Source organism: Salvia miltiorrhiza, chromosome 8, assembly GCF_028751815.1.
Source record: "Salvia miltiorrhiza cultivar Shanhuang (shh) chromosome 8, IMPLAD_Smil_shh, whole genome shotgun sequence".
Classification (NCBI taxonomy): domain Eukaryota; kingdom Viridiplantae; phylum Streptophyta; class Magnoliopsida; order Lamiales; family Lamiaceae; genus Salvia; species Salvia miltiorrhiza.
Genome location: NC_080394.1, coordinates 18,400,393 through 18,423,916, shown reverse-complemented (window position 1 = coordinate 18,423,916; position 23,524 = coordinate 18,400,393). Strand labels below are relative to the sequence as shown.

Here is a 23,524-nt window from a genome sequence, read left to right as displayed (position 1 = left end):
AATTAATTATATTGATTTGTTGTGGGATAATGTCTATAAATAGAATAGGACTATCTTTTGTGGATGTCGTAAATAAAAAATTAGAATTATTTTTGTATGAGCGAGGAAGTACTAAATATAATTATAATATATATTAATTTATCATTACACTAAATGGACTTTGATAACATCAATTAAACTTTAAAATTGTGGAAATTGAAATATGAGATAACACCCTAAACTAAGCCAAAATTATATAATAAAAATAAATTATATTCATATACATTCTTACACACTTTTTTTTTATTTACATGATTTTGTAAAATTGTGTAATAGTTGCGAAAAGTGCGTAACAGTGTACTCCCTCCGTGGCTCCGTCCCACTCCAATAGTCTCATTTTCCTTTTCGGGACGTCCTACTTCAATAGTCTCATTTCTATTTTTGGTAATGATTTTACACTACAAACAATGTGGTCCCACACACTTTACTCACTTTTACACTAAAAAAGCAAGTTTCTTAATCTCCGTGCCCAAATGAAATGGGACTATTGGACCGGGACGGAGGGAGTATTATTTTACATTATTACATATTTTCTCAAAAGTGTAATAATCGCTAAAATGTGTAATAATCGTTCGGAGGCAGCAGCGGTAGTGGCGTTGGGGAATCAAGGTGACGAAGGGCGAGAGAGGCGTTGTCGAGGATGGTTAAGACACGGCGACAACATAGACTTTTGTCGAAATGTCGAGAATTGAAAGATAAAATAAAACCCCAGATATTGAGCTATGCAGAAATGGGAGAGTGGAAGAGAAATTGGGTGGAAAGAGAGACGTTGTAGTAGTGACTGCGGCGGCGATGCAGAAGGGGAAAGGGGGACGGCAGCAAGAGAGGCGAGAGATAGAGGCAGTAAATGAGGGATGACGATGGGAGAGACGAGATAGACGGAGGTGGGGGAGAGGCGCATGTGAGGAAAAAGGGCTGGGAGGATGTGGCGGCTCTCAGAAGGGTGGCAACAGGTGGCGGCGGCGGGAAGATAGAGAGGGGAGGGTGGCATGATTAGGGTCTATAGATCGGGGGTTATTTTTTTTAGTTTATTGATTTTTTTTAAATAAACAATAAGGGCATATTAGTACATTTACAACAGAAAAGGTTAGTATTTTTAATTTTTTTATTTTTGTGAGTAGCAATGACGGAGCCAGGGGGTTGGAGCCATCTCCCAAATTTTGAGATTTTTTTTAAATATATATAAAAGTTGATTTGCATGTTATATTCTCTCATATATACTTAATTTAAGGTTAATTGTGTTATTTAAAATTATGTAATCTATGAAAAATATTGTTCGTTATTATTAATATTATGTTTGTCTTTTAATAAAAAATGCCTAAAAATGTACGGAATGCCACAAAAAAAATTGTAATGAATTGATATTAGTTTGTAATGTATTGAAATTATATAATCTATGAAAATGTTGTTCGTTAATATTTGTCTTTGAATAGAAAAATGCCTAAAATGTACGAAATGCCCAAAAAAAATTGTTCGTTATTATTACTATTATACTTGTTTTTTATTACTATTGATTCTAGTTTGTAAGTATTGAAACTACATAATCTATTAAAATGTTGTTCGTTGTTATTATTAATATTATATTTGTCTTTTAATAAAAAATACCTAAAATGTACGAAATGCCCAAAAAAAAGATATGGGGGCTACCGCCCCCAAACCCCCTTAAAAGTTCAGCCCCCGAACTAAATTACTGGCTTCGCCACTTATGTGTAGCATTTCTTTTACTATGTGATAATGCATAGATTTCCCTATTAATTCATTAAATATTATATATAGTTTTAATACATGTTATGAAAAATTATATTGATAAGGGGTTATTACCGTAAAATACATCAAGTTTGTCAATTTTCTAGTTTATATCATCACTTTTTTTTTGCTAGAAAATACATGAATTTATAATTTGTTCTCAATTGTCCCACCATTTATAATTTCGCCCAAAATTTCCAGTGACGACTTGGCGGGAAAATTGGAGAGAAACGAGGAAGAAGTAATGCAAGACAAGAACGAGAATAGCTGCTGCATTATCACCTTGTATAAATGGTGGGACAATTCAGAACAAATTACAAATTCATGTATTTTCTGGCAAAAAAAAAGGTGATGATATAAACTAGAAAATTGACAAACTCGATGTATTTTACAGCAATAACCCCTATTGATAATATATCTCATGTTACATAATAAACGAGCATTAGTATATCTAAATAGTCGTGAAGGAATGAATATTCTGTGACAGAATTAGTGGGACGAACTCGAGTGACCTAAATTAAATGTGAGAGAAGAAGAAGAGGGAGGTTTATGATTATTAGAAGGTCGCAATCAGAAAGATTTTATGTGGATGGCGTTTGCTGAAGTTGGTTTGACAATATGGCATGCTTTATGGCAATTGATGAGGCATAATCCCAAAAAAAGGTAAGCGGTGCATGTGAAATGGAGCATCCTCATCCATCAAGATTTAGTTTCATACATAGATCCAAGTTTCAGATCTTCCAACCCCTTTATGTCTTTGGTTACGTAATGGCAAGAATAAGGCAATCACTGCCATCTTCTTTCACCTCACTGAACCTTCCTCTCTCTCTCATGTAGTAGAATTTTACTAGCGTGGGGATCTAGCTAATACTTTGGATACTCTGATATCCAAGGATCATTAATGTATTTTGAGCCCATTATACAATTTATAAATAAAATAGGATTTCAAATTCCTAGTAATTTCAGCACTTCGACTCCATATCAATATCATAATGAAATGTAGATATCATATGGTGATTCGGTAAAACCAAAAAACAAATTATGGTAACAAGGGCATGCATGGAAGCAAATGAGATATCAAAGTCCTCTCAACTATTTTATGAAGTGAAAAATAGTCATTTCCTGCCTATCATTATAGGAATGATGTATACCATTGGAAAATATAAATGAACAAGAGCATTCTCTAGCCGGTTGAGGAAGTCACAATCGCAAATTCTTGTTTTGATGTGTCGGTCTACAAATGTGAAATGTCCCACATAAATCATATTCCACATCTCATATAATCAAAACTATGATTAAATTGCTTAATGAAAGCAGTGCGTGATCCCACCCCAAACACAACATTTCATGTATATTCACAATTAGAAGAAGCAAGATATACATAGTCACGAGTTGAAGGGCTGCAACATCCAAGGTTCTACTGCTAACATATACAAGGAAAAATCTACCAAAGAAAGATCACACTGATGTAAAGAGAGTTACACGGCATACCTATCTAGATGCTCCAAGATAACTTACTGCTTCGACAATTCTCACCTCAACTGATGGTGCTTCATGTGCCACACTTCAAGAAGCAGCCATGAGCATGCAAAACTGCTTTCATTTCTCATGTGGAGGAGATGCAGCAATAGTTCGTAATCTCCATCTCTTCATCTCCAACTAATTTGTTCCAGAAGATAAGCATGCAAAAGCTCGATGAATATGCCATTCTGTAGGATCACCAAGTAAAAGCACAACAAGCCATACTCATGCATGGAAAGCACAAGAAGGTACCATTGGAAATTCCTACTTCCTTCCAACATAAGCTGCTAGTTTAGACAAGTCCGGTATCCAAAAGGATAATTCAGAAGAGCCAGTCACAAACATTAAGCTTCCTGGGGCCCATTTGATTACAGGCGGTTCTGCTTCAGTACTCATCCAACTGGCAACCTGAAACATGTAGAAACAATGAATTGAAGACAATATAGCCTTCCAGCAAGAATTGTAGATTACAATGTTCAGATGGATCAGCACATAGCACATGATAAATAATAGTTCGGCAGGACTCATGTGAAAAAACACTGCCGTGTCTAAGCAAATTGATATCACAATTTAGACAGGCTGACAATACTCTGTGTCTTTGTACGCAACACACATATTACACATTTTTGCATCAAAATCTTCTATAGGGTTCTACCTTGTCCTGGTATATTCAAGCAGCTTACGAACCTTTGTATGATAAGAATCACTTTCTTTACAGGAGTTTGTTAAAGAAAATATTACCATGTCATGTAATAAACGCTTGATAACCCTCAACATAATAGCAAAGAAGAAGAATGAAAAATGAAGAATGAAATTAGATTAAACAAACTACGAAAGAGTAAAAGCAGTTTAAGATACCTCTTTTCCACTCCGAACACTCCAAACATAAACACTACCATCTCCAGAACCTTCCATGTAGATTAAAAAGCAAGAAAGAAAAAGAAAAAATGTTAGTGCCTCTTTTACTAGCCTGGATGTATCAAATCCAACAAAAAAATGCTTCATGAGCTCACATTCACAAGGATCACAAGGGACAAAAAGAAAAGTTAGATATAATATGTTAGTGCCTCTCTTGTATGCAAATTTATTAAAATAACCAATATTGATCTTGAGCTGGCAGTTACAGAATGAGCAGATAACTTGTGAATCAAGCAGGAAAAAGAGCTTAAATGAAGTATTTTCTTAATCCTTTTACAAATAGCCTTATTGTCTCAAAATAACCACTCAGCATTAGTTAACAAATATATCAAGTCAACTCTTCAACTGGATCTGGCAGAAACAAATCGTTTGTATAAGATAGTAATGTATTATTATCAAACACCATTTGTAAACATCTTCTAAAGTACGATATGATTAAAAATATGTTACATAGGCAAAAGAAAACTTCAGTTAATGCTAAAATCCCAGAACAACATTAATATCAATGTCTCCTGAAAAGAAGTAAGATAGTTAAACCTGATATGACGAACAATCCCTCAGGACTGAAAGAAGCCTCCAAAGTAGAATTGCTTGAAACTGGCTTGACGTTGTGTGTCGACAACTGGAGAAACAAGCTTAATTAAGAGCCCACGCTCATCCATTGAAGCTGCAATATTACATGAGCTTTTTAAGGAAATATGAGACAACTCACAAGGGTTCCACGGAAGGAATCAAGCACATGAATATGTCCATTTGATGTTGTCAGAAGCATAAGTCTTCCATCATTACTGAACTTGACTACATTGGCTTCTGAAACATCTCCCCCAAGAGAAAATATGTCAAAAGGGCCCTATAAAAAGTTTATCAATCAGAAACTGAAAATTGTAAATAGTAGACAGTGTATGATGATTCACTCATACGATATATTCTGACCTTTTCATATTTCCTAGCATCAAACATTCTTATGTATCCTCCAAAGGCAACAGCAAAAACAAGTCCTTGATCATCATAAGCTGCAGCCGGTCTCCCTTGAACACGTAGAAGACCCTACTTCCAGAGGAACACTTTTAACAAATATCAATGAGAAAATAATTCAACAAATTAAGAATGCAATTCACAGTCTGCACCTGACATTTCTCAGCCCTTTGGTCCCAAAGCAATACAGTTCTATCCAGTGATCCAGAAACAAAACAATCATTTCTGGAGCAGAGACTTAGGGAAACAACCCTGTTAATCAAATATCATATTCTCCATTGTTCTTTATAAAAAGGGAATTGTAAACTCTAGAAGATGAAAACCACTTTAAGGTTCAGATTGCATGCCTGTCGTGATGACCCTTGAAGTACCTCAAGTACTTGTTATCATGCAATGAAAGAAGCCGCAGTGATTCTGTTAGAATTGAATATGTTTAGTTAGTGCTTGCATGTGTTACATCAAAATATCTGCAGGTGAGTAATCTGAAATTCATACCATCCCAGCCATTCTTTGACGAGTAAATAACAGTTGTGGGATGAGAGGTAAAGCTAACCAGATCAACCCCATATTTTTTACTGTTGATTGTCTTCAAACATCTGAATGCAATAAGAAGACCCTCTTAGCATATCATGCAGACGAAATAAGCAAACAGCTAGCAATTTTAAGCAGACTCCAACTTCACTCAAAGATGTGAAGCTAAATCAAAGTTCATAATAAAACTCCAACTACACTCAAAAAAATGTATGCATGCCTTCTCATATAAGAAAAGGAAAATGTTATGCTGGCAGAAATTAAGAAGACAATAATCGAATAATTATGGCAGTCATATGATGCAAGATGAGAATAAATACGGCATGACTTGGGTGCATGTGGATGTCCAGAGAAGCATAAATCCCTTAGTACCTTCTCATAGGCATCTATAAAGTTGACTCTAGAGAAATTCACTGTCAAAAGTTTGCATGTCGAACTATAGCAAGAATTTACTAGTTGAACTTGAAGATCACAATCATAATGCAGTACATATCTTCCTTAATTCAGTTTCTCTTTATATATATACATATATATATATATATATATATGTGTGGTTGGGTTATAGTAAAAACCTCATTTAACGTAAAAACTATGAACCTTGCACTTATGACTTAACCTATAATGTATTGCACTTAATGTGCGAAGTAACTGCACTTTTTTGGTTCTGTAAATGCATTATAATTGTGCCGCCTATGAGATTCGAACCTAGGACCGCGGAAGTACAGATACTTTGTATGCAGATACTTTATATATTAAGTGCAAGTGGTTTGTAGTTTTTACGTTAAAATGGGGTTTTATTTGAATCACTCCCTATATATATATATATACATATTAATATTAATATTAATATATGCATAAAAGAGAAAGAGCTCTTAGTAAGCAGCTTGGTTTTTATCAAAGAAGAGCAATATCTTGCATAGCATAAAAAGCTCAATTCAACATCAAACTTGAACTGCAAATGAGGAGAGGATGCATACGTTGCACTAGCAACATCATAGAGACGAATAGATTCATCATCGCTAGCAGTTACCAAATAACTTGATGTCTTATGGAAATCCATCGAACTGATTCTTCCATTCTGCGGAAGAGAAGTAAGAAATAAGAAAGCTACATAGTGCGTAAAACAACTGCAAAAGTAGATAATGTTAAGCACTTCGAAAAACTACTCATTGGATTTTTCAATAGAGTTTGTTCTGAGCATTAATCATTCCTTTCAGCCATCCAATAACAACTTATCCAAAGTTCAATTGGGATTACTATTCCTTACGTATGCAGACAAATACTATACACCACCATTAAAAAAAAACAAAAAAACAAAAAAAAAAAAAAACAAACAAACAAACAAAAAAACAAAACAAAACAAAATTAACCAATCAAATGTATCGACTTTAACACATGGTATGACCTATTGGCATGAGGTGAATTCATAACTGAAAGTGTTCAAATCCAAGATACCCCGTGCTTGCCTACAGCAGCTGTGCATATCTCCAAACAAGAAGATTGAAAAGTGCTGGCAAATAGCCAACAACAAGCAAAATTATTGCGGTCATCTAAAAGGTAAACATTTTCCCACAATGAATCTATAAAATTACAAAGAGTATAACAAAGATCGCATACATAGTCGCGGAATGCCATTCCAACTTCCATGCTCTGAAGGATTTCCTCTGTCAGTTCCAATGAAACTTTGTCTTCTCTCTCCGACTGACCTCCTTTTCACGGAGAAAAAGGCAAAAAGTGTAATTAAGCTTCAAATTGCAACATAAACATGAAAACCAGCTACGAACTATGACAAATCAAGTAGAGAACACACACAAATCCGGACACAAGTGAAAGGCGATTTGAATATGCATATTAGCATTACCCGCCATTGAAGTTCGTTGGAGCTTCTCTGAATTCTTCACAATTCAGAAACGGGGATAAAACTGATCCTCGGAGCTCCAGTTACTCACAATTCGAAGCGGATTACGGGTTTTTGGGTTGTTGCCTGTTGGGCCTAACCATCGATTGGGGATATGAACTAGGGTTTTTTTAGGCGTAAGATTTAGGGATAAATTGCGATGATCTTTTAATTGGAAAGGAGATACAATTATTCAACGCAAATTCTCCTGTCAGACCGGTCTGACCATCAGACCGGGTCTGCCCCACCCGCGGACCCGCGCCCACTACCACCCTAACCCCAATCTCCAGCAGGTTTCCCCCTTACTTTTCTCTCTCTTTCAAGTGCCGCTGTTTCCTTCCCTTTCTTTCTTTCTCTTTCTACTGTAGTGTACTCTTATCTTCTTCCTCTCTCGTCTTCTCCCTTTCTCTCCCTAAACTGAAAATCTGTGAGATTTGCTACTGGGGAATCGGACAAATTAGTGCACAGAGCTCACCACAACAAGAAAGCTAGAAAGAGTCGACGTATTTCCACCGAGTTGCTACTGTGGGCTCACCGCTGTTCACTCAAGCTCTGCCCAAAATAGATTTTTTCAATGCAACTATTTTCAAGCTTCTTAATTTTTCAATGCAACTATTTTCTTGTTAGTCTTAAAGGGAGCTGCATCGACAATTTTGTTCGCATAGGATCACTTGGGGATTTCTGTATTGTTCGCATATTTTTTTTATTTGATCGAGAAATTATTGTGGTTGTGTTGTGTTGTTTTGATTTTTGGGGATGAATTTTTGTTTGTCAATTTTATCAAGTATATTTGTTCACAATAATTATTACTTTTGTTAATGAGAATTTATATTTTTATTTATTTGATCAAATAAATGTAATTTTTCAAAACTATTACATATATTGTCATTATTATTAGGGATTGTAGTCAAAAAAATACATGAATTTATATTTTTATTGCAATTTCCATCCAAGTTTGACTAATTAGAGCTTAATTGACAGTCGAAATTAAGTCAAATATATTAATTTTTGCCTTCTTAAATCTCCGAGTTTCTAAATACTCCTCATCATCATAAGTTAGACCAACATCAGGTGAATTTCCGACTGCCAACTAAGCTCCAATTTTGCCGAAAGTCAAACTCAGGTGAAAATTACAACAAAAATATAAATTCATGTATTTTATGGCTTAATTGAAAGTTTTGTGAAAATTACAACTTTTTTCAAAGTTCGTGTATTTTTTTGCCATTATTATAAAGAAATGTAATGTTTCAAAAAACATTACATTTCTTCACAATAATGTTTATTTTTATTCATAAAAAATATTAAATTTAGTTATTTGCTTAAATAATTATTTTTATAAGTAAAAATAATTATAGATGTAAAGAAAAGTAATGTTATTTTCATTCGTTAGAACTTTTATCTTTAGCTATTTGGTCAAGTAATTATTGTCGTAATAAAAAAAAAGTTTATTGTTACAATGAAATGTAATGTTTCTACATTTGTTCACAATAATAGTTATTTTTATTCATGATAATTTTTAATTTTAGTTATTGGGTCAAATAATTATTATTATAAGAAAAAATAATTATTGACATGTAATGTTTCAAAAACACTACATTTCTTCATGTCAATAATTATTTTTCATGATAATAATAATTACTTTGAATAACGTAGAAATAAATAAAAATAATAATCAAATAATTATTCAAGTGATCATTGTTGTGAGGAAAAGTAACTACCGATATGATAAAATATAATATTTCTAAATTATTAAATTTGTTCAAGATAACTGTTATTTTTATTAATGAGAATTTGTATTTTTATTTATTTGATCAAGTAAATATTATCATAATAAAACGTAATTATTGTTGTGCACAAATATAAATTTTCAAAATTATTACATATATTGTAATTGTTGTTGTAATAAAAAGTAATTATTGTCGTAATAAAAAGTAATTATTATTTTGAAGCAGTAATGTTTATTTTTATTTATGTTTATGATTTTGTTAATATTATATTGTTTGGCGCACCCCCGAATCCAAAATCCTGGCTCCGCCACTGTGATTGGAGGTTCATCCCAAACATGCGTATCCATAATAGCACAAGCGCTTATAGCAAGCCTATGAGCCGCAACAATCTTATCTCTTCTAGCATAAAGAACATTACCATAATCCAAACTTGTGAGCAGCTGCTTGCAACTATGGGCCGCAACAAGCTCAGAGCTATCACTTCCATTCAATACAAGAGCATTTTTCACCAATTTACTATCCGTAACAACTTTCATCATAAACTTTAAAGCATAAACAAATAGATCAATCACGTAAATTTTGTGTTTTTGTTTGTTTGTTTATTTTACTTGGGTTTGCGCATCTTATTTTTTCTTGTGCTTATTTCATGGTATATATATATATATATATATATATATATATATATATATATTATAAATTACACAAATTATAAATATTATATTTTTTATGTCAATATTTAAAAGTTTTGTCATAAACTAGAAAATGGCCATATTTTAAATTTGAATGAAGTCAACAATTATTTAGGTGACTACGTACAATTAATGTTGGTGAAGCAAAAATCATGATGGTGAAGCAAGGCAGCGACGGTGTGTATCTCAATCAATGTTTTGCCCAAGTAAGAAAGGTCTGGCTCGCATTTCTTAAGCAATCAATAGAGGATCTGGCTGTCGGTCTTGATAATAACATCCCCCAAGTTGTTCTCCACACAAAAACGACAGCCGTCAAGGACCGTCTTTGCTTCCGCCTCTACTACATCAAACACGCCCGGAATGAATCCATAACAGCTTCCCAACAGATTTCCATCGCCGTCCTTTAGAATGGCACCAAACCCCATTCCAACTAGTATGTAAATCGCTGCATCACACCATATCTTGACTTGCCCCCTCCGACTGCATCTAAAGCTGGTAGGTGATGGGTCTGCATGAGCTCGTTCCAGACTCGTATTTTTATTCCACATAGCTCGTTGTGTAATATTAAGGCAGTCCATATGGGATAGTTCTTTATCTTGAAAGAGCAGCAAATTCCTAGCATACCATACAGACCAGGCGATAGTGGCGAACATACCATGGCTTTCTCTATGTGGGGATAGACGTATCTTGTCGAACCAAAATGATAGATCACATAAATCTTGTTCATCGATTGGAGCAAGTCGGAGAGGCGGAGCTTTCCACAGGAACGCGGTCCACTTAAAGTCCTTCAACGCGTGCTCAATAGTTTCGCTGGCTTCACCACATCCCCGGCAAAAAGGGTCAACGTCAAACGAACGTCCTCAGAGAGCTAACTTCATCGGGAGTGCACCAGCCAAGCATTATGACTAAACACTATGCTAGATTGACTCGTAATCGTACGAGATCTATTGTAGTGTGTAAGCTAACCCAAGTCGTCTCTCAAGGAAGATTCAACAGGGCTCCTAATTGTATCACAACGAAAGCAGTAAATTTTAACTTTGATTATTATAACTAAACTAATGCTTTGAATTGAAAACTCAACTTAATAAACTATTAAACCCTAGGCAGAATTAAAAGCGCAAAGTAAAGGCTACTAGGAATTAAAAGCTATTACGCTAAGAATTTAAATAACTGTAAATAAAAAATTCTAATCTAATTTAACATAAAGGAAATTGCAAATTGAAAACGAAACATAATGCATGCAGATTCAAAGAGATTAACGTAAATAAGAAATACCAATAACGTCGCGAGAATGTAATCACTGTCACTGATCACAACTTCGAAACAGAAAATTAAAGCAAAACGGAAATTGAAAGCTAACTAAAACAAAATCTTGAAAAACTTAAAGAACTTTGAAGACTAGAAAAACCCTAAACTGTTTTTGGTGCCGGAGGCTGAGATGATCATATTAAGCGTAGTTAAGGCCTTTTTATAGACTGCCTTTCATCAACCCTAATGAAAACACAAGGGCCCAGCAAAACTGGGCCTAAAAGAGAGTCGTGCGCGCACAGGAGAGTGCAGGTTGGGAAAAAGTGCTCGGCAAGTCACGGCAGTGCTGGCGAGTAATTGCCAGCTCTGGAGCAGTGCTGACAACCTTGCGCGTGATTGCCAGCTCTGGATGCGGTCAGCTCTGGCTAGGGATTGTCAGCTCTGGATACAGTGAGCTCTGGCTAAGCTCTGGAATTAAGCTCTAGCTATGGAAATCTATTCTGGCGAATGAAATTCAACTATGTGGAGTTTGGTCAGCTCTGGCTGCTTTGACCGCTCTGGGGAGTGTTGTCAGCGCTGGCGAGGGATTGTTAGCGCTGCGGCCTTGTCAGTGATAGCGAGTGATAATCAGCGCTGGGCACCACTTTGAGCCCAAATAAATAATTTCTTATCCAAATCTCCAACATAGCATTCTTCCTCCTATTTTATCAGAATCTCCTGCAAAACATCAACAGACTCATAAATGCACCAGATTCCAGAACAAATAAGCTCATAATAGCACAAACAAACCCCCAAAATAAGAACAATTAGGCTTAAATCACATTACCACATGAAAAGTTTAACTTTAGGTAAGACTTCCAAACCCCAAATCCAGCTCCATATGCTGTTATTGGTAGAAGCCGAGAAAGCATCGCTTCTACGATTGATAGCCTCCGCCAAAAAATAACCAGATTTGATCGAGTAAGAATTTTCCTTGCCATAAGGCCAAAAGGCCGTGTCTCGCACATCCGGGTCCAGATGAATCTAGGCTGTCAACTTCCAAGCATCACTAGGCATAAGCATCTCGGCCACCTTCTCCATATCCCAATCATAAGAATCCTCCGACAGCAGTTTTTTCACATAAGTAGCTTCCTTTCCCGTCGGAACTCGAGCAGTGTAAAAAGTGCCTTTGCCATCAGGTAACCACGCATCAAGACCCACACGAATTCTAGCTCCATCGCCTAAACGCCGGGCAATCCCAGCCGCCAAAAGATATCTTCCTACTAGTAGACTAGTCCATGCAAACGATGAATTATGGGCTCGAACATTTTCTTAAGGGCCCCGACTAATGAAATCTTTTAGTCCATTCAATAATTGTTTTACAAGTAGGCGGTTTGACTTTCATTCTCGTCCTTGTATATTATACAAACTTTAATGTATAAAATTTGATGTTATAGATATTTTCTTTTTATTCTTAACACTTCTAGGTGTAGCCGTAGCTGTAGCTGCTATTTGACGTGTAAATTAGGTCCACCTTGCTCATGTTTAATGTCTGCAGTTCAAACACGAGAGGTCAAACACATAATTAAGAAAAATTCAGTACCATAGACTCGACTTATAAAGTTTTTGTAAGATCCAATTCGAGACACGAGCTATAAGTACATACGTAAACCCTCTTTTTATATAATGGAACGACATATAACCATAAGATGCTTTCTAAAGGTGAGCAAAATACCTAAAATTCGAACCAAATTAAAATTTAAAATTTGATTCATATTTTTAGATTTTTCTATTTGAATTGGATTGAGTTTTGTTAAAATTTAAAATCTTCGGTTCGAATTGGTATATTTTTTTAAAAATAAAAAATAATTGGTTCGTCCTGTATCCTTTTTTGGGCCGTTCCAAGTAATATGACATATTTCCCTTTTGGACCATAGTTAGGGCTTAATTAAAATTCTTCATTAATTCATTATTATTCTCTTTTTCTATCTGATTTGATTATTTCCCTACCCAGTACTCCCCTGCCCCCCCCCTTCCGCCTTCCTCACCACCACCACCACCATTACCTTCTTTTCTCATCTATCTCCCTTCCCGCCCACCTCCGTCATATGTCGCTCCCTCTCGCCGCCTCTTTCGCCTCATCAAATACTGTGCCCCATCGACCCGCCACCTCTCTCTCACTGCCATTCGTTGCTGCCTCATTCGCCTCCCCAAACCATGCGCCGCCTCGACCCCCAGCCTCTCCCTCATTTTTGCAAGAACAAGAGATTTCTGCATTTATTTTCAACATTTTAGTTCCATAATTTTTGTTTGATTTTGTTATTGGGGAATTAAAAGAATTTTTAAAAGTATCTTATTTGCAAGTAATAACAATAATAAATTATCCCTTAAACTCATTACTAAACATATGGGACATACACACTTTTATTTTAATTTTATTCTTCTTAATCTCCGTGTCAAAAAGGCACGTGCCATAAATAATGGGACAGAGGGAGTATGATATACATTAGATCGCCTTTTTGAAATTTTCAGTTCAAATCGAATTTATTGGAAATTTTAGTTATGGTAAAACCATAAATAATTATGGTCGTTCCGATGTGAATTATTGAAATTTAATTTGAAATTTACGCCTCGAGCACATAAATTTAATGTATTTGATTGTTTATTTTGATCAAGTTGTAATGAATGAGCAATTAATGCATGAAGATTGGTGTTTGAGAAGCATTTAAATGAACAATTTAATGCTTGGGAATGTGGAGAAGTAAAGTATTCGCCCGTTGTGAGCTCGCTAACTTCGATTTTGGGGAGGTCTTTGGCGATTGGAACGTTTATAATTAATACATTATTATTTTTATGGGTAGAATTAACCTTTACTTAAGCAAAATGGCATTAAAAAAATACTAGTATTATTTTTTTTTAGGAAAAAAATAGTACTCCGTAAGCATAGTATCATTTACATGAATGAAGTACAATATCATTTATTAAGATAAATAGTGTCATTCCCATGTAGTAATAATATCATTTACATATAACAATAATATCGTTTACTTATAACCATAGTATCACTCCTCCATTTGCCAAGCTTTCCAATCGGTAGCTACATCAATCGAAGCCGCAGTTGCCGCCGTCTGCCTCCCTCCTTCGCCCCCTCCATCAAATGTCAGTAGTGACTCGTCGTCGCCTGCGCTACCACCCTAACCACCGACTCTAGGTCGCCCTTCTGTATCATATGGCTTCATGATCAGATTTATCATAAAAAAATTCAAAATCAATCTATTAACGCAAATGACAAAAAAATCTCCAATAACCAATTTAATTAATAGTAACAACTTGAAAAATTAAGGAGGACTCAAGAGATTTATATATATCTCATTTACTTACAAAGAACATTTTGAGTAATCTCTAAAAAAAGTAAAATCCTTCCATGTTCATGCAAAACATTCCAAAATAACTCTTTTGAACGAAGCAAAAGAAAGTAGCAAGGAAAAAATCAAGATTCACTCTGTTTAGCTCCTTTCTTGATCTTTTTCAAGAACAACCCTCCAATCAATGGAACCAAAGGCTTCTTCTTCGTCTTCTTCGCCTTCTTCGATTCTTCGCCCTCACCATTAATGCCATCCATCATCTTTGTTAGCAGTGGACTAGCAAACTTGACTGATCTCTTTTTCTGAAACTCAATCTTCCCTTCTTCATGCTTCTCTGGGGTGCTGATCATCTCCACGATATTCTTCGTGTTTTCGACGAATTTGATCTCTTCAACCTCTGGTTCATCAAGAATGTGTGCTAGGGTTTCTCTTGTTTTGAGCTGCCGCAGCTCTTTTTTGGTCTGTTCCAGTTCTTGCCTAAGTGAGTCTAAGCAGTGAGCCATGAGATTTCCTTCTTCTTTTGCTTTTATTAGGCTTTCTTTGGTCTCTTCTAGCTCTGCTGTCACTGCTCCCAGCTTTGATGGCTGGTTTTTTGCTTTGTCTTGCATCTAATTTAGTATAATTTGATGAAATTGAATCATATAATATATGCACATACAATTTTATGAGATTGACATAAGCTTATTAATTATAGAAAAATACACATTTACCTCTTTGAGTTTGTTGCCGTAGACTTCTCCGGCGAGCACTTTCTCCCCGAACAACATCACGGCCTCTCTCACGGACCGAAACGGCTGTCGAGTGTCGATCTCGACTCGCCCTCTCATCACCACCCCTTCTTCTCTTTGCATCTCAACTTCCGTCACACCGGAAAATTTATTACTTATATATAATATTACTATTAATTGTGCTATCGATGATGAAGTAATATTAGAGGTGATGATGATTATGTTTAAATTCTCGACTACTTATATATATGTATGTGGGTGGAACAAGAATATAAATTTACCTAAGTTAGCTCAGTTGTGGAGGTGGTAGGAAAAGATAAGTATTTGGTTTTGATTAAATGGAAGTTAAATAAAGAAGAAATGATATCATAGAGGAGTTTGTTTAGTTTCTTGGCGTCCACTTCACTAGACATTTCTGTTAATTGATGCTGATGGGTTTTATGTGGGCGTGGTGGTTGGCCTTTCTTAATTAGTTTTTAAATATATCCTATCAGAATTTGAAATAATATTATTGTAACGATCTTGTGTGTATTTATTGAAGTAATACTATAAGTAGTGTAACTTGGTTGTATGTGGTGTCAATTTTGGTTTGAGTGGAAGGGTTTGAATCAAGAATACTAAAAATGGTATTTTATTGATGTGGATTTATCTCCTTTCTGGTGGAACCCAATTTTGTTATTCTATTGTCAAGAACATATCCCACAATTACATCTTCACACCTTATACACAAATTTATATATATGCGTGTTGTGAACTTGCTTGTTGATTTTGTGATGTTGAGATTTTAATTAGGAGACGAATTTAAATGGAGCCGTTTATGTTGTGGTAAAAAATATTATCTTTATATATATAAAAATAGAAGAGTGTGAATAAAGTTAATTAAAGGGGTAAAATTGAAATTGATAAAAAAAAAATCCACCGTCTAATTTATCTCTCTCTCTCTATATATATAAGGAGATCCATTTTCAGGAATAATAGTATTATTTTCCGTCAAATCACCTTGCTATTTATGGAAATAACTTTTTAAATATTTTTATTTATTTGTTATTTTATTTCCTCCAGATTATTCGTATATTTTTTCATTGTAAAATAAAACAACTATTAAACTATAAAATATGAACCATTTTCAGTCATTAGATCATCAAGATCTACGATTAATTCATACCATTGTTGGATGAATTCATGATCATGAGTTCGAATCTCAAAGATAACAAATTTTTTTAATTTTTGAAATTCAGACATTTACACAACGAAGTCGACATACGTGTTCTACATAAAATTAATACATTTACATACGATTTTCTAAGATTAAATCTTAACCGTTAGATTATTGGTAGATCTGTAAATCTATTCTTAATTTATATTCTAATAGTTGTTTTCAACGTCCTTCCCTATATATATATATATATATATGAAGTATTGAAGTAACGGAAGCATAGTGAATGGTTTTAGTTATTACAAAAAATGAGTATTAATAATAATATCTCAACAAAAAGGTGCAAGTGATCCTGAAGGAAATTAGTATCAAACTAAGTTATATGTATAGAACTATACATATAACTCTCCTATGAAGCTTCTCATTTCGCCATCCAAATCCCCACTCAACTGCACATTTAAACAATACTAGTATGCCCGTCCGTGCGATGCACGGCAAGTACGAAATGAAACGACATGTTTAAATAAATAAATATTAATATTAAAGATTATCAAAATATAAACAAATGTTAAATATATTTTAAAATTAAAATACAATAATCAGCATCAATTACTCAATAAAAACTCAAATTTGAAAAAAATAAATTTTCAATTTTATATAGTGTGATGATAATTATAATTATTAAATAATTAAAAATTATTTGATAAATTTAGTGTTACATATTATTATTATAAAATGAAAATAGATCATTTAAGAAAAATAAGTAAAATAGAGAGATGAGAGAGAAACAAATAATTTAGTTTGAAACTTTAAATTTCAATGTCTTTATTATCTTAAAGTTATTGTCATGATCTTGATATTGATATGATCTTTAATTTGGTATGTGTATTGAAGTTTTGTTAATAATAATCAAAGTGCACGAATTTTTGAAAAATGAAAAATTAAAAGCGAAAAGAATTTTGAAGAAAAAAGAGAAACAAAGTTGAAAAATCGAAAAGGAAAAAAAGACTAAAATAGAGAGAGAGGGAGAAGATGTGATGACGGATAATTTGAAATTAGTTAGTTAAATTAGGAGAGAATAATGGGTGGTTAAATGGAGAAGATAATGGGAGAAAGAAATTTTGGCGGTAAAAATTTACCGTTAAACTGATCTTTTATATGATATATAGATATATAGATGTACATGGCTAAGTACTTGATGTACTTAACAGTGGCTGATGCAGCTAGGAACATGGGGGTGCAGCTGCATCCCCCAAAAAAAAAAATTAGTAGTATTAATACTCATACATAAATTATTTTTAGATTTAGTTTTTGCACCCCCAATTAAAAGTTTTAATCCAAAATAAAAGAAAATTTCAGTTTTTAAAATCCTAAATTCCATTGGCCCAACTAAAAAGATAGCTCATCATCTCTTTCTTTTTCATTCTTTTGATCAAGCCCATCATTTAATCAATCAATTACCTCAATTCTTAATTAAACAAAAAAGTTGCAAGTACACATTTTGCATTTGGAATGCAGAGTTATTACTATTATATTTATATTTTAGTAAAAAAAATATCTAAAATGTATTGAAGGCCTCAAAAAAAAAATCCGGGGGCGGAACCCCCGTAAAAGTTCAGCCCCCTCAAAAAAATCCTAGCTCCACCAGTGTTTATAAGATTATTTTTTGCACCCCCAATTTAAAAATTCTGGATCCGCCACTTGTACTTAATAGACGGTTGCCGTAAAATACATAGTAAATGTGGCAAGTGGAGAGGTTTAAAAATGCATCCGTTTCGAACCGATTTCACATTTTAACAGTTCATTTCTACCATGATTTACAATTACTAATTTTGTATCCAATGTTAAGTTCATCTCAGGACCACAACGCACAAATCGGATTTAGGAACGAACTTCAAAATTTTAAAATGATGTGTTTTAGGATTTTCGATCGTAAACTCTCTACATGACGAACTTCTCAATAAAAATTCGAAAATTAGCTACTTTACTAGAAACGATTAAACAAAAATGATGGCAAACTCATAATTTACAAATCATCTCGATTTCAGAAATTAGTAATTAATCACATTATTCAATTATGGGTTCAAGTTAACAGAATTTAAAATATTAATATAGATTTATTTAATTATGTGTCAAATTATTTATTCATTTATATAAATATATTTTTTGTTATATTTTATGTTTTATATTATTCCTATTTCTTCTAATTTTTAATTAGTTTTAGACTATTTAAATATGAAAATATGATTTGAATTTTTAAGAGCCCATAATTATTATATTAAATGATGGCTATTAATTTTATTACATTGATGATTTAGTGTTATTTTGAATTTTGATCAAAATGAAACTTACTTAAATTATTTTCCTTACAATCTATACATTTAATTAGTATTATACTATACTAATTAAATTTAATATTATACTTATTAAGTTAAAAATTATTTGTATAGAAATTATTTCATTAATTAATTTCATTTGACCAAATTAAATTAGTGGCGCAATATTTGAAAGGGTATTAATCTCAATTAATTTTGTCAATATGTTATTTTTTAGTTGGAATAACAAAAATATATTCTTGTATAAGTTTTCATTTGATGAAGTTTTATAAAATGTTGATGTGGGACTGGATGTTTTACAAAAGAAATAAAAAAGTTAAATTAAATTTGACGTATACTATGATAGATGATTGATGCACCGCATGTTGATGTATGGAACTTGAAGAATCATAATTGAATTCTCAGCATCATCTTATTTCAACTTTAAGGACTATAATTGAGTTGTAGTAACTCGTCTAGAGCTTAACATACCACCTCTTACTTATGAGCAGAGCAACATGTCATCTAAAACTCGAAAAATCAAAATTGAATTATAAGCATTATTTCGTCTAAAGCTTGAAAGAGCTTCATCAAATGTGAAATTATATTCAATCATCTCATATGATCAACTCTCTAGCGAACAAAACTCTAACAACTTAACTAATAATAATTTAAAATTTAATTATTATAATTTGTGTTTAGTAATTCATAGTAATTAGTTTTTATTAATCCATATCTAATAATTATATTTAAAATTTTATATCTCATATATCTTTTTCTTGATTCCCCCCTATAATTAAGGAACAAGATTGCATGTAAACACAACAAAGTAGTGATTAATAATCTACCATCGAGAAAAAAATACTTAAAATAAAAGAAAATTATTTTTTGATGCCAGAGTGCGACATTTAAATTGAGTTGAATTATTTTTAAATTTAAATCAACACACTGAAAGAAAAATTGTTGAATATTTAAGGTGACTGTAGTATGATTATGCTTAATTTTCTTGTTAAATGAGAGAATAGAAATAGTATAATTTTTATATAAGTTTTCATTATTATGAATGTCATATAAAAAATAATTAGGACTTAGAGATATTACATACTTTTCGTGTACTTCATTTGTCTCATTTTTATGATTTTTTTTTAAATCTCAAAATAACACCTTTTGAAAAGAAGTCAAGTTAGTTTTTATCTCAAAATTGCATTCTTTTATCGTTCATTAAAAAGAAGTATTAAATTTAATAATTGGTCAAATTAAAATTATATAAAAAAATTAATTAATTGGTCATCAAATTTCGGTACAAACAATAGTACTTGAAAATTAAAATTGGTAAAGTTTAATTTGACAATTAAAAAATATAACTATTTATTTGTCCAATTAATTATTTAGCCAAATTATATTTTAAATAACTATAGCATGATTATGATTGATTTCCTTGTTAAGTGGGAGAATAGAAACGTCATTTTTATTACAAGTTTTCATTTGATAAATTTGATATAAAGAATGGTTAGGGATTGAAATATTACATATTTTTCGTGTACTTCATCTGTTCCATTTTTATATATTTTTTTAATCTTAAAATTACATTTTTTTCTTTTATTCCATATTGAAAATTGGTCAAGTAATTTTTTTTAATCTCAAAATTGCATTCTTTTGTCCTTTATTAAAAATAAGTACTACTCCCTCCGTCCATGAAAAAGAGTCTCATTTGGGACTCGGCACGGGTTTTAAGAAAGTTGTTAAAGTAGGTGTAAGTAGGGGTGAGCAAAATATCCGAAATCCGAATATCCGATCCGAACCAAACCGAAATTTAAAATTTGGTTCGGATTTTTTGGATTTTCGGATCGGATCGGATTGAATTTTAAGCAAATTTCGGATTTTCGGATCGGATCGGATTGACACCTTAAAAATCCGAAAAAAATCCGAAATCCGAATTATATTTATAATATAATTAATATTATAATATTATAAATAAATATATATAATTATTAGTTTTTAAATAGTTAAATATTTCTAAATTCTAACTCTATACTCCCATTTTGGTTGATTATAATTAATGGCTTGTTAATTATGACCTTAATTTGATTGTAATTATCTAATATGTTAGGTTGACATCTATTTCGGATTTTTCGGATTTTTTCGGTTGTCGGATTTTTTTTTGACATTTCGAATTTTTTTTTCACATTTCGGGTTTTTCGGTTCGGATCGGATTTTATCCGAAATTTTTCGGATTTTCGGATTCGGATTTTTGGATAATACGGTTCGGATCGGATTGAATTTTAGGAAAATTTCGGATTTTCGGATCGGATCGGATCAGACAAAAATCCGATCCGAAATCCGAATGCTCACCCCTAGGTGTAAGTGGAGAGAGAAATAAATTTATAGGGGTAGTGTTAATATAACTTTTAAAGTCCCTAATTCTCAATCAACTTTTGATGACAATTCATAATTTAAAACCAATATTCCAGAACCAAATTCAACGAAAATTACAGAACCACAATTCAACAAAAATCAACAAATTTCAGAACAAAATTCAAGAACAAATTCATTAAAATCAACAAATTCAAGAACCAAATTCAGATATCCAAGAACGAAATTCAAGACCAAAATCAACAAATTCAAGAACTAAATTCACTAAATAAGATTCCACAACCAAATTCCAATCAAGATCGAAATTCAAAATTTCTAAAATCAAATTAACAAAACAAAAATTAAAATTTCTCACAAACCCAAAATTAATCAGATCCCAAACCCAGAGAGAATCCGGAACTCGAGGGGGTGGTCGATGGCGCTATGGTGGAGGTGGAGGGGACGACGACGCTGAACTCAGAGGCAGTGGAGGCAGGGAATCGCGCCGGGGGAGAGAGAGAGATGAAGCCAGGGGAGCGGCGCTCAGGCGCGGCTACGCCGGAGAGGGAACCGCGGCGGCCGCAGCCCTCGCTGCTGTCACCTTCGCCGGCATGTGGCTCTTCACCTTGAAGAAGGAGGCGCCAATTTAAGGCAAGCGGCGATTTTGGGTTTCAGGCTTAGAGGGAAGCGACGATTTGGGGTTTCGGGCTCAGAGGGATGCGGGAGGCTGCGATTTGAGGGAGGTTTGCTTTGAGGGAGGCGACGCTTTAGGGTGAAGAAGAAGGGGCGAGACGGTGCTTTCAGACGAAGAATCACCGGATTTACAAAGATTCATCGGAGATGGCAACAGATCTGGTGATTCTTCGGTAGAAGCACCGGATTTACAGAGAGAACTGAGAAATGGCACATCATCCATCGTGTAGGAGTGAGCGACGATGAGTAATCGGAGGCAGGAGTGGTAATCGCCGGAGAAAAGTGGGCCGAGATAGGAGACGCAAAGAGCGGCGCAACCTTAGGAAATTTCTAGGGTTTTGATGAAATGGAAGATAAAGTTCAGCAAATATAATTAGGTAGGTGGCAGTATTAATTAATCTGAAAAATGGTTTAATTAAGGAATAATTGTCTCCATAATTGAGGTGTTTAAAAATATTAATGGTGGGGCCATCTATGGCAACTAAAGTAAATAGTGAAGTAAAATAAGGGCAATTTTGTCAAAAAAGTGAAACATGACTCTTTTTTGTGGACAAAAAAAGAGGGGAAACATGACTCTTTTTCGTGGACGGAGAGAGTATTAAATTAATAATTGATCAAATTAAAATTCTAAAAAATAAAACTATTTATTTGGACATCAAATTTCCATACAAACAATGCTACTTGAAATTTAAATTGGTAAAATTATTAATTCCAATAAAAAATATAACTATTTATCTAGTAAATTAATTGATTAACCAAATTACATTTAAAGTAACTATAACATAATTATGATTGGTTTCCTTGTTAAATGGGAGATTAATAGAAATATCTCCATTATAGTATTTTATTATTTGATGGAGTTTTGTAAAAAATCAATGTGTGATTTTAGAAGTGATAAAAATAAGTAAATTGTTATTAAATAAACATGAATGAATAAATATAAAAATACCTGGAAAATTAAGATAAATAGAAAAGCAAAAATTTGGTGATGCCACATAGGACTAATCTATTTTCCTATTATATTCAAGATAATTATATATATATATATATATATATATGATATAATTTAAAATGATTATAATTATCGGTAGACTTAAAATATATTGTGCATATTAGTTTGCATTTATCACATATTTTTTTTAATTTCAAAAAATATTTATAGCTAAAAATAGTGGCTATATTGAACTTTGTATGTGTATGGTGTAGATAAAATTTCATATTTACATGGGTTGAACTTTTTTTTTTCTTGTGTTTCCTCACCAAATTTTTCAATGTCAATAAAACATACTCCCTCCGTCCCACTGTAAGTGAGACCTTTTTTTTGGGCACGAGAATTAAGAAATGTGTATTTTGTGTGTAGGTGAAAAAGTGAAAAGGTGTTTAAAGGGAAAAGCTTTTACCCAAAAAGAAAAGGTGTCACTTACAGTGGGAACGCCCAAAATAGAAAGAGTCTCAGATACAGTGGGACGGAGGGAGTAGTTTTTAGAATTAATAAAGTATATTTAAGGTGCATCTATATTTATATAATTTAAGTAACATTCTAAATAAACATATGGAAAAATTGATCCAAAAATTTAATATTCAAATTAAAATGGATTATTAATATTTTTCCGACACCAACTATTTCATATTATATATATATATA

The 23,524-nt window shown here is 33.1% G+C and overlaps 3 protein-coding genes across 4 annotated transcripts; all 3 read right to left on the bottom strand.

Moving 5' to 3' along the window:
* Positions 1 to 3,119: 3,119 nt before the first annotated feature.
* On the bottom strand, positions 3,120 to 8,195 carry LOC131001637 (protein ANTHESIS POMOTING FACTOR 1). 2 transcript variants are annotated; one of them, XM_057928185.1, is made up of 12 exons: positions 7,592 to 8,195; positions 7,348 to 7,439; positions 6,708 to 6,808; positions 5,695 to 5,795; positions 5,547 to 5,613; positions 5,352 to 5,451; positions 5,158 to 5,271; positions 4,937 to 5,074; positions 4,762 to 4,846; positions 4,165 to 4,214; positions 3,559 to 3,714; positions 3,120 to 3,444 (listed from the first exon to the last, which is right to left on the bottom strand). In XM_057928185.1, the coding sequence occupies exons 1-11, from the start codon at positions 7,596 to 7,598 to the stop codon at positions 3,571 to 3,573; spliced, it is 999 nt and encodes a 332-aa protein (XP_057784168.1). In that variant the 5' UTR covers positions 7,599 to 8,195; the 3' UTR covers positions 3,120 to 3,444; positions 3,559 to 3,570. The 2 variants fall into 2 exon arrangements, with proteins under 2 accessions (XP_057784168.1, XP_057784167.1); XM_057928184.1 differs by having other exon boundaries at positions 3,120 to 3,714; positions 7,592 to 8,194.
* Positions 8,196 to 10,282: 2,087 nt separating this feature from the next.
* LOC130998152 (uncharacterized) lies at positions 10,283 to 12,202 on the bottom strand. The gene is made up of 2 exons (XM_057923585.1): positions 12,118 to 12,202; positions 10,283 to 10,857 (listed from the first exon to the last, which is right to left on the bottom strand). Exons 1-2 carry the CDS (start codon positions 12,200 to 12,202, stop codon positions 10,283 to 10,285), a joined length of 660 nt encoding a protein of 219 aa, XP_057779568.1.
* Positions 12,203 to 14,201: 1,999 nt separating this feature from the next.
* LOC131001680 (WEB family protein At2g17940) lies at positions 14,202 to 15,684 on the bottom strand. Its single transcript, XM_057928246.1, has 3 exons — positions 15,346 to 15,684; positions 14,772 to 15,243; positions 14,202 to 14,490 (listed from the first exon to the last, which is right to left on the bottom strand). The coding sequence occupies exons 1-3, from the start codon at positions 15,484 to 15,486 to the stop codon at positions 14,465 to 14,467; spliced, it is 639 nt and encodes a 212-aa protein (XP_057784229.1). The 5' UTR covers positions 15,487 to 15,684; the 3' UTR covers positions 14,202 to 14,464.
* Positions 15,685 to 23,524: the final 7,840 nt, after the last annotated feature.

Coding starts and splice junctions, on each gene's coding strand:
- LOC131001637 (XM_057928185.1), bottom strand. Junction 5,614..5,694: donor GTCAAAGAATGGCTGGGATG/GTATGAATTTCA, acceptor CAATTCTAACAG/AATCACTGCGGCTTCTTTCA. Junction 5,452..5,546: donor TTCAAGGGTCATCACGACAG/GCATGCAATCTG, acceptor TTTGATTAACAG/GGTTGTTTCCCTAAGTCTCT.
- LOC130998152 (XM_057923585.1), bottom strand. CDS start 12,202: ATGCTTTCTCGGCTTCTACCAATAACAGCATATGGAGCTGGATTTGGG. Junction 10,858..12,117: donor AAAGTTAAACTTTTCATGTG/GTAATGTGATTT, acceptor GATGTGGTGAAG/CCAGCGAAACTATTGAGCAC.
- LOC131001680 (XM_057928246.1), bottom strand. CDS start 15,486: ATGCAAAGAGAAGAAGGGGTGGTGATGAGAGGGCGAGTCGAGATCGAC. Junction 15,244..15,345: donor ACGGCAACAAACTCAAAGAG/GTAAATGTGTAT, acceptor ATACTAAATTAG/ATGCAAGACAAAGCAAAAAA. Junction 14,491..14,771: donor CAAGAAAGGAGCTAAACAGA/GTGAATCTTGAT, acceptor CATATGATACAG/AAGGGCGACCTAGAGTCGGT.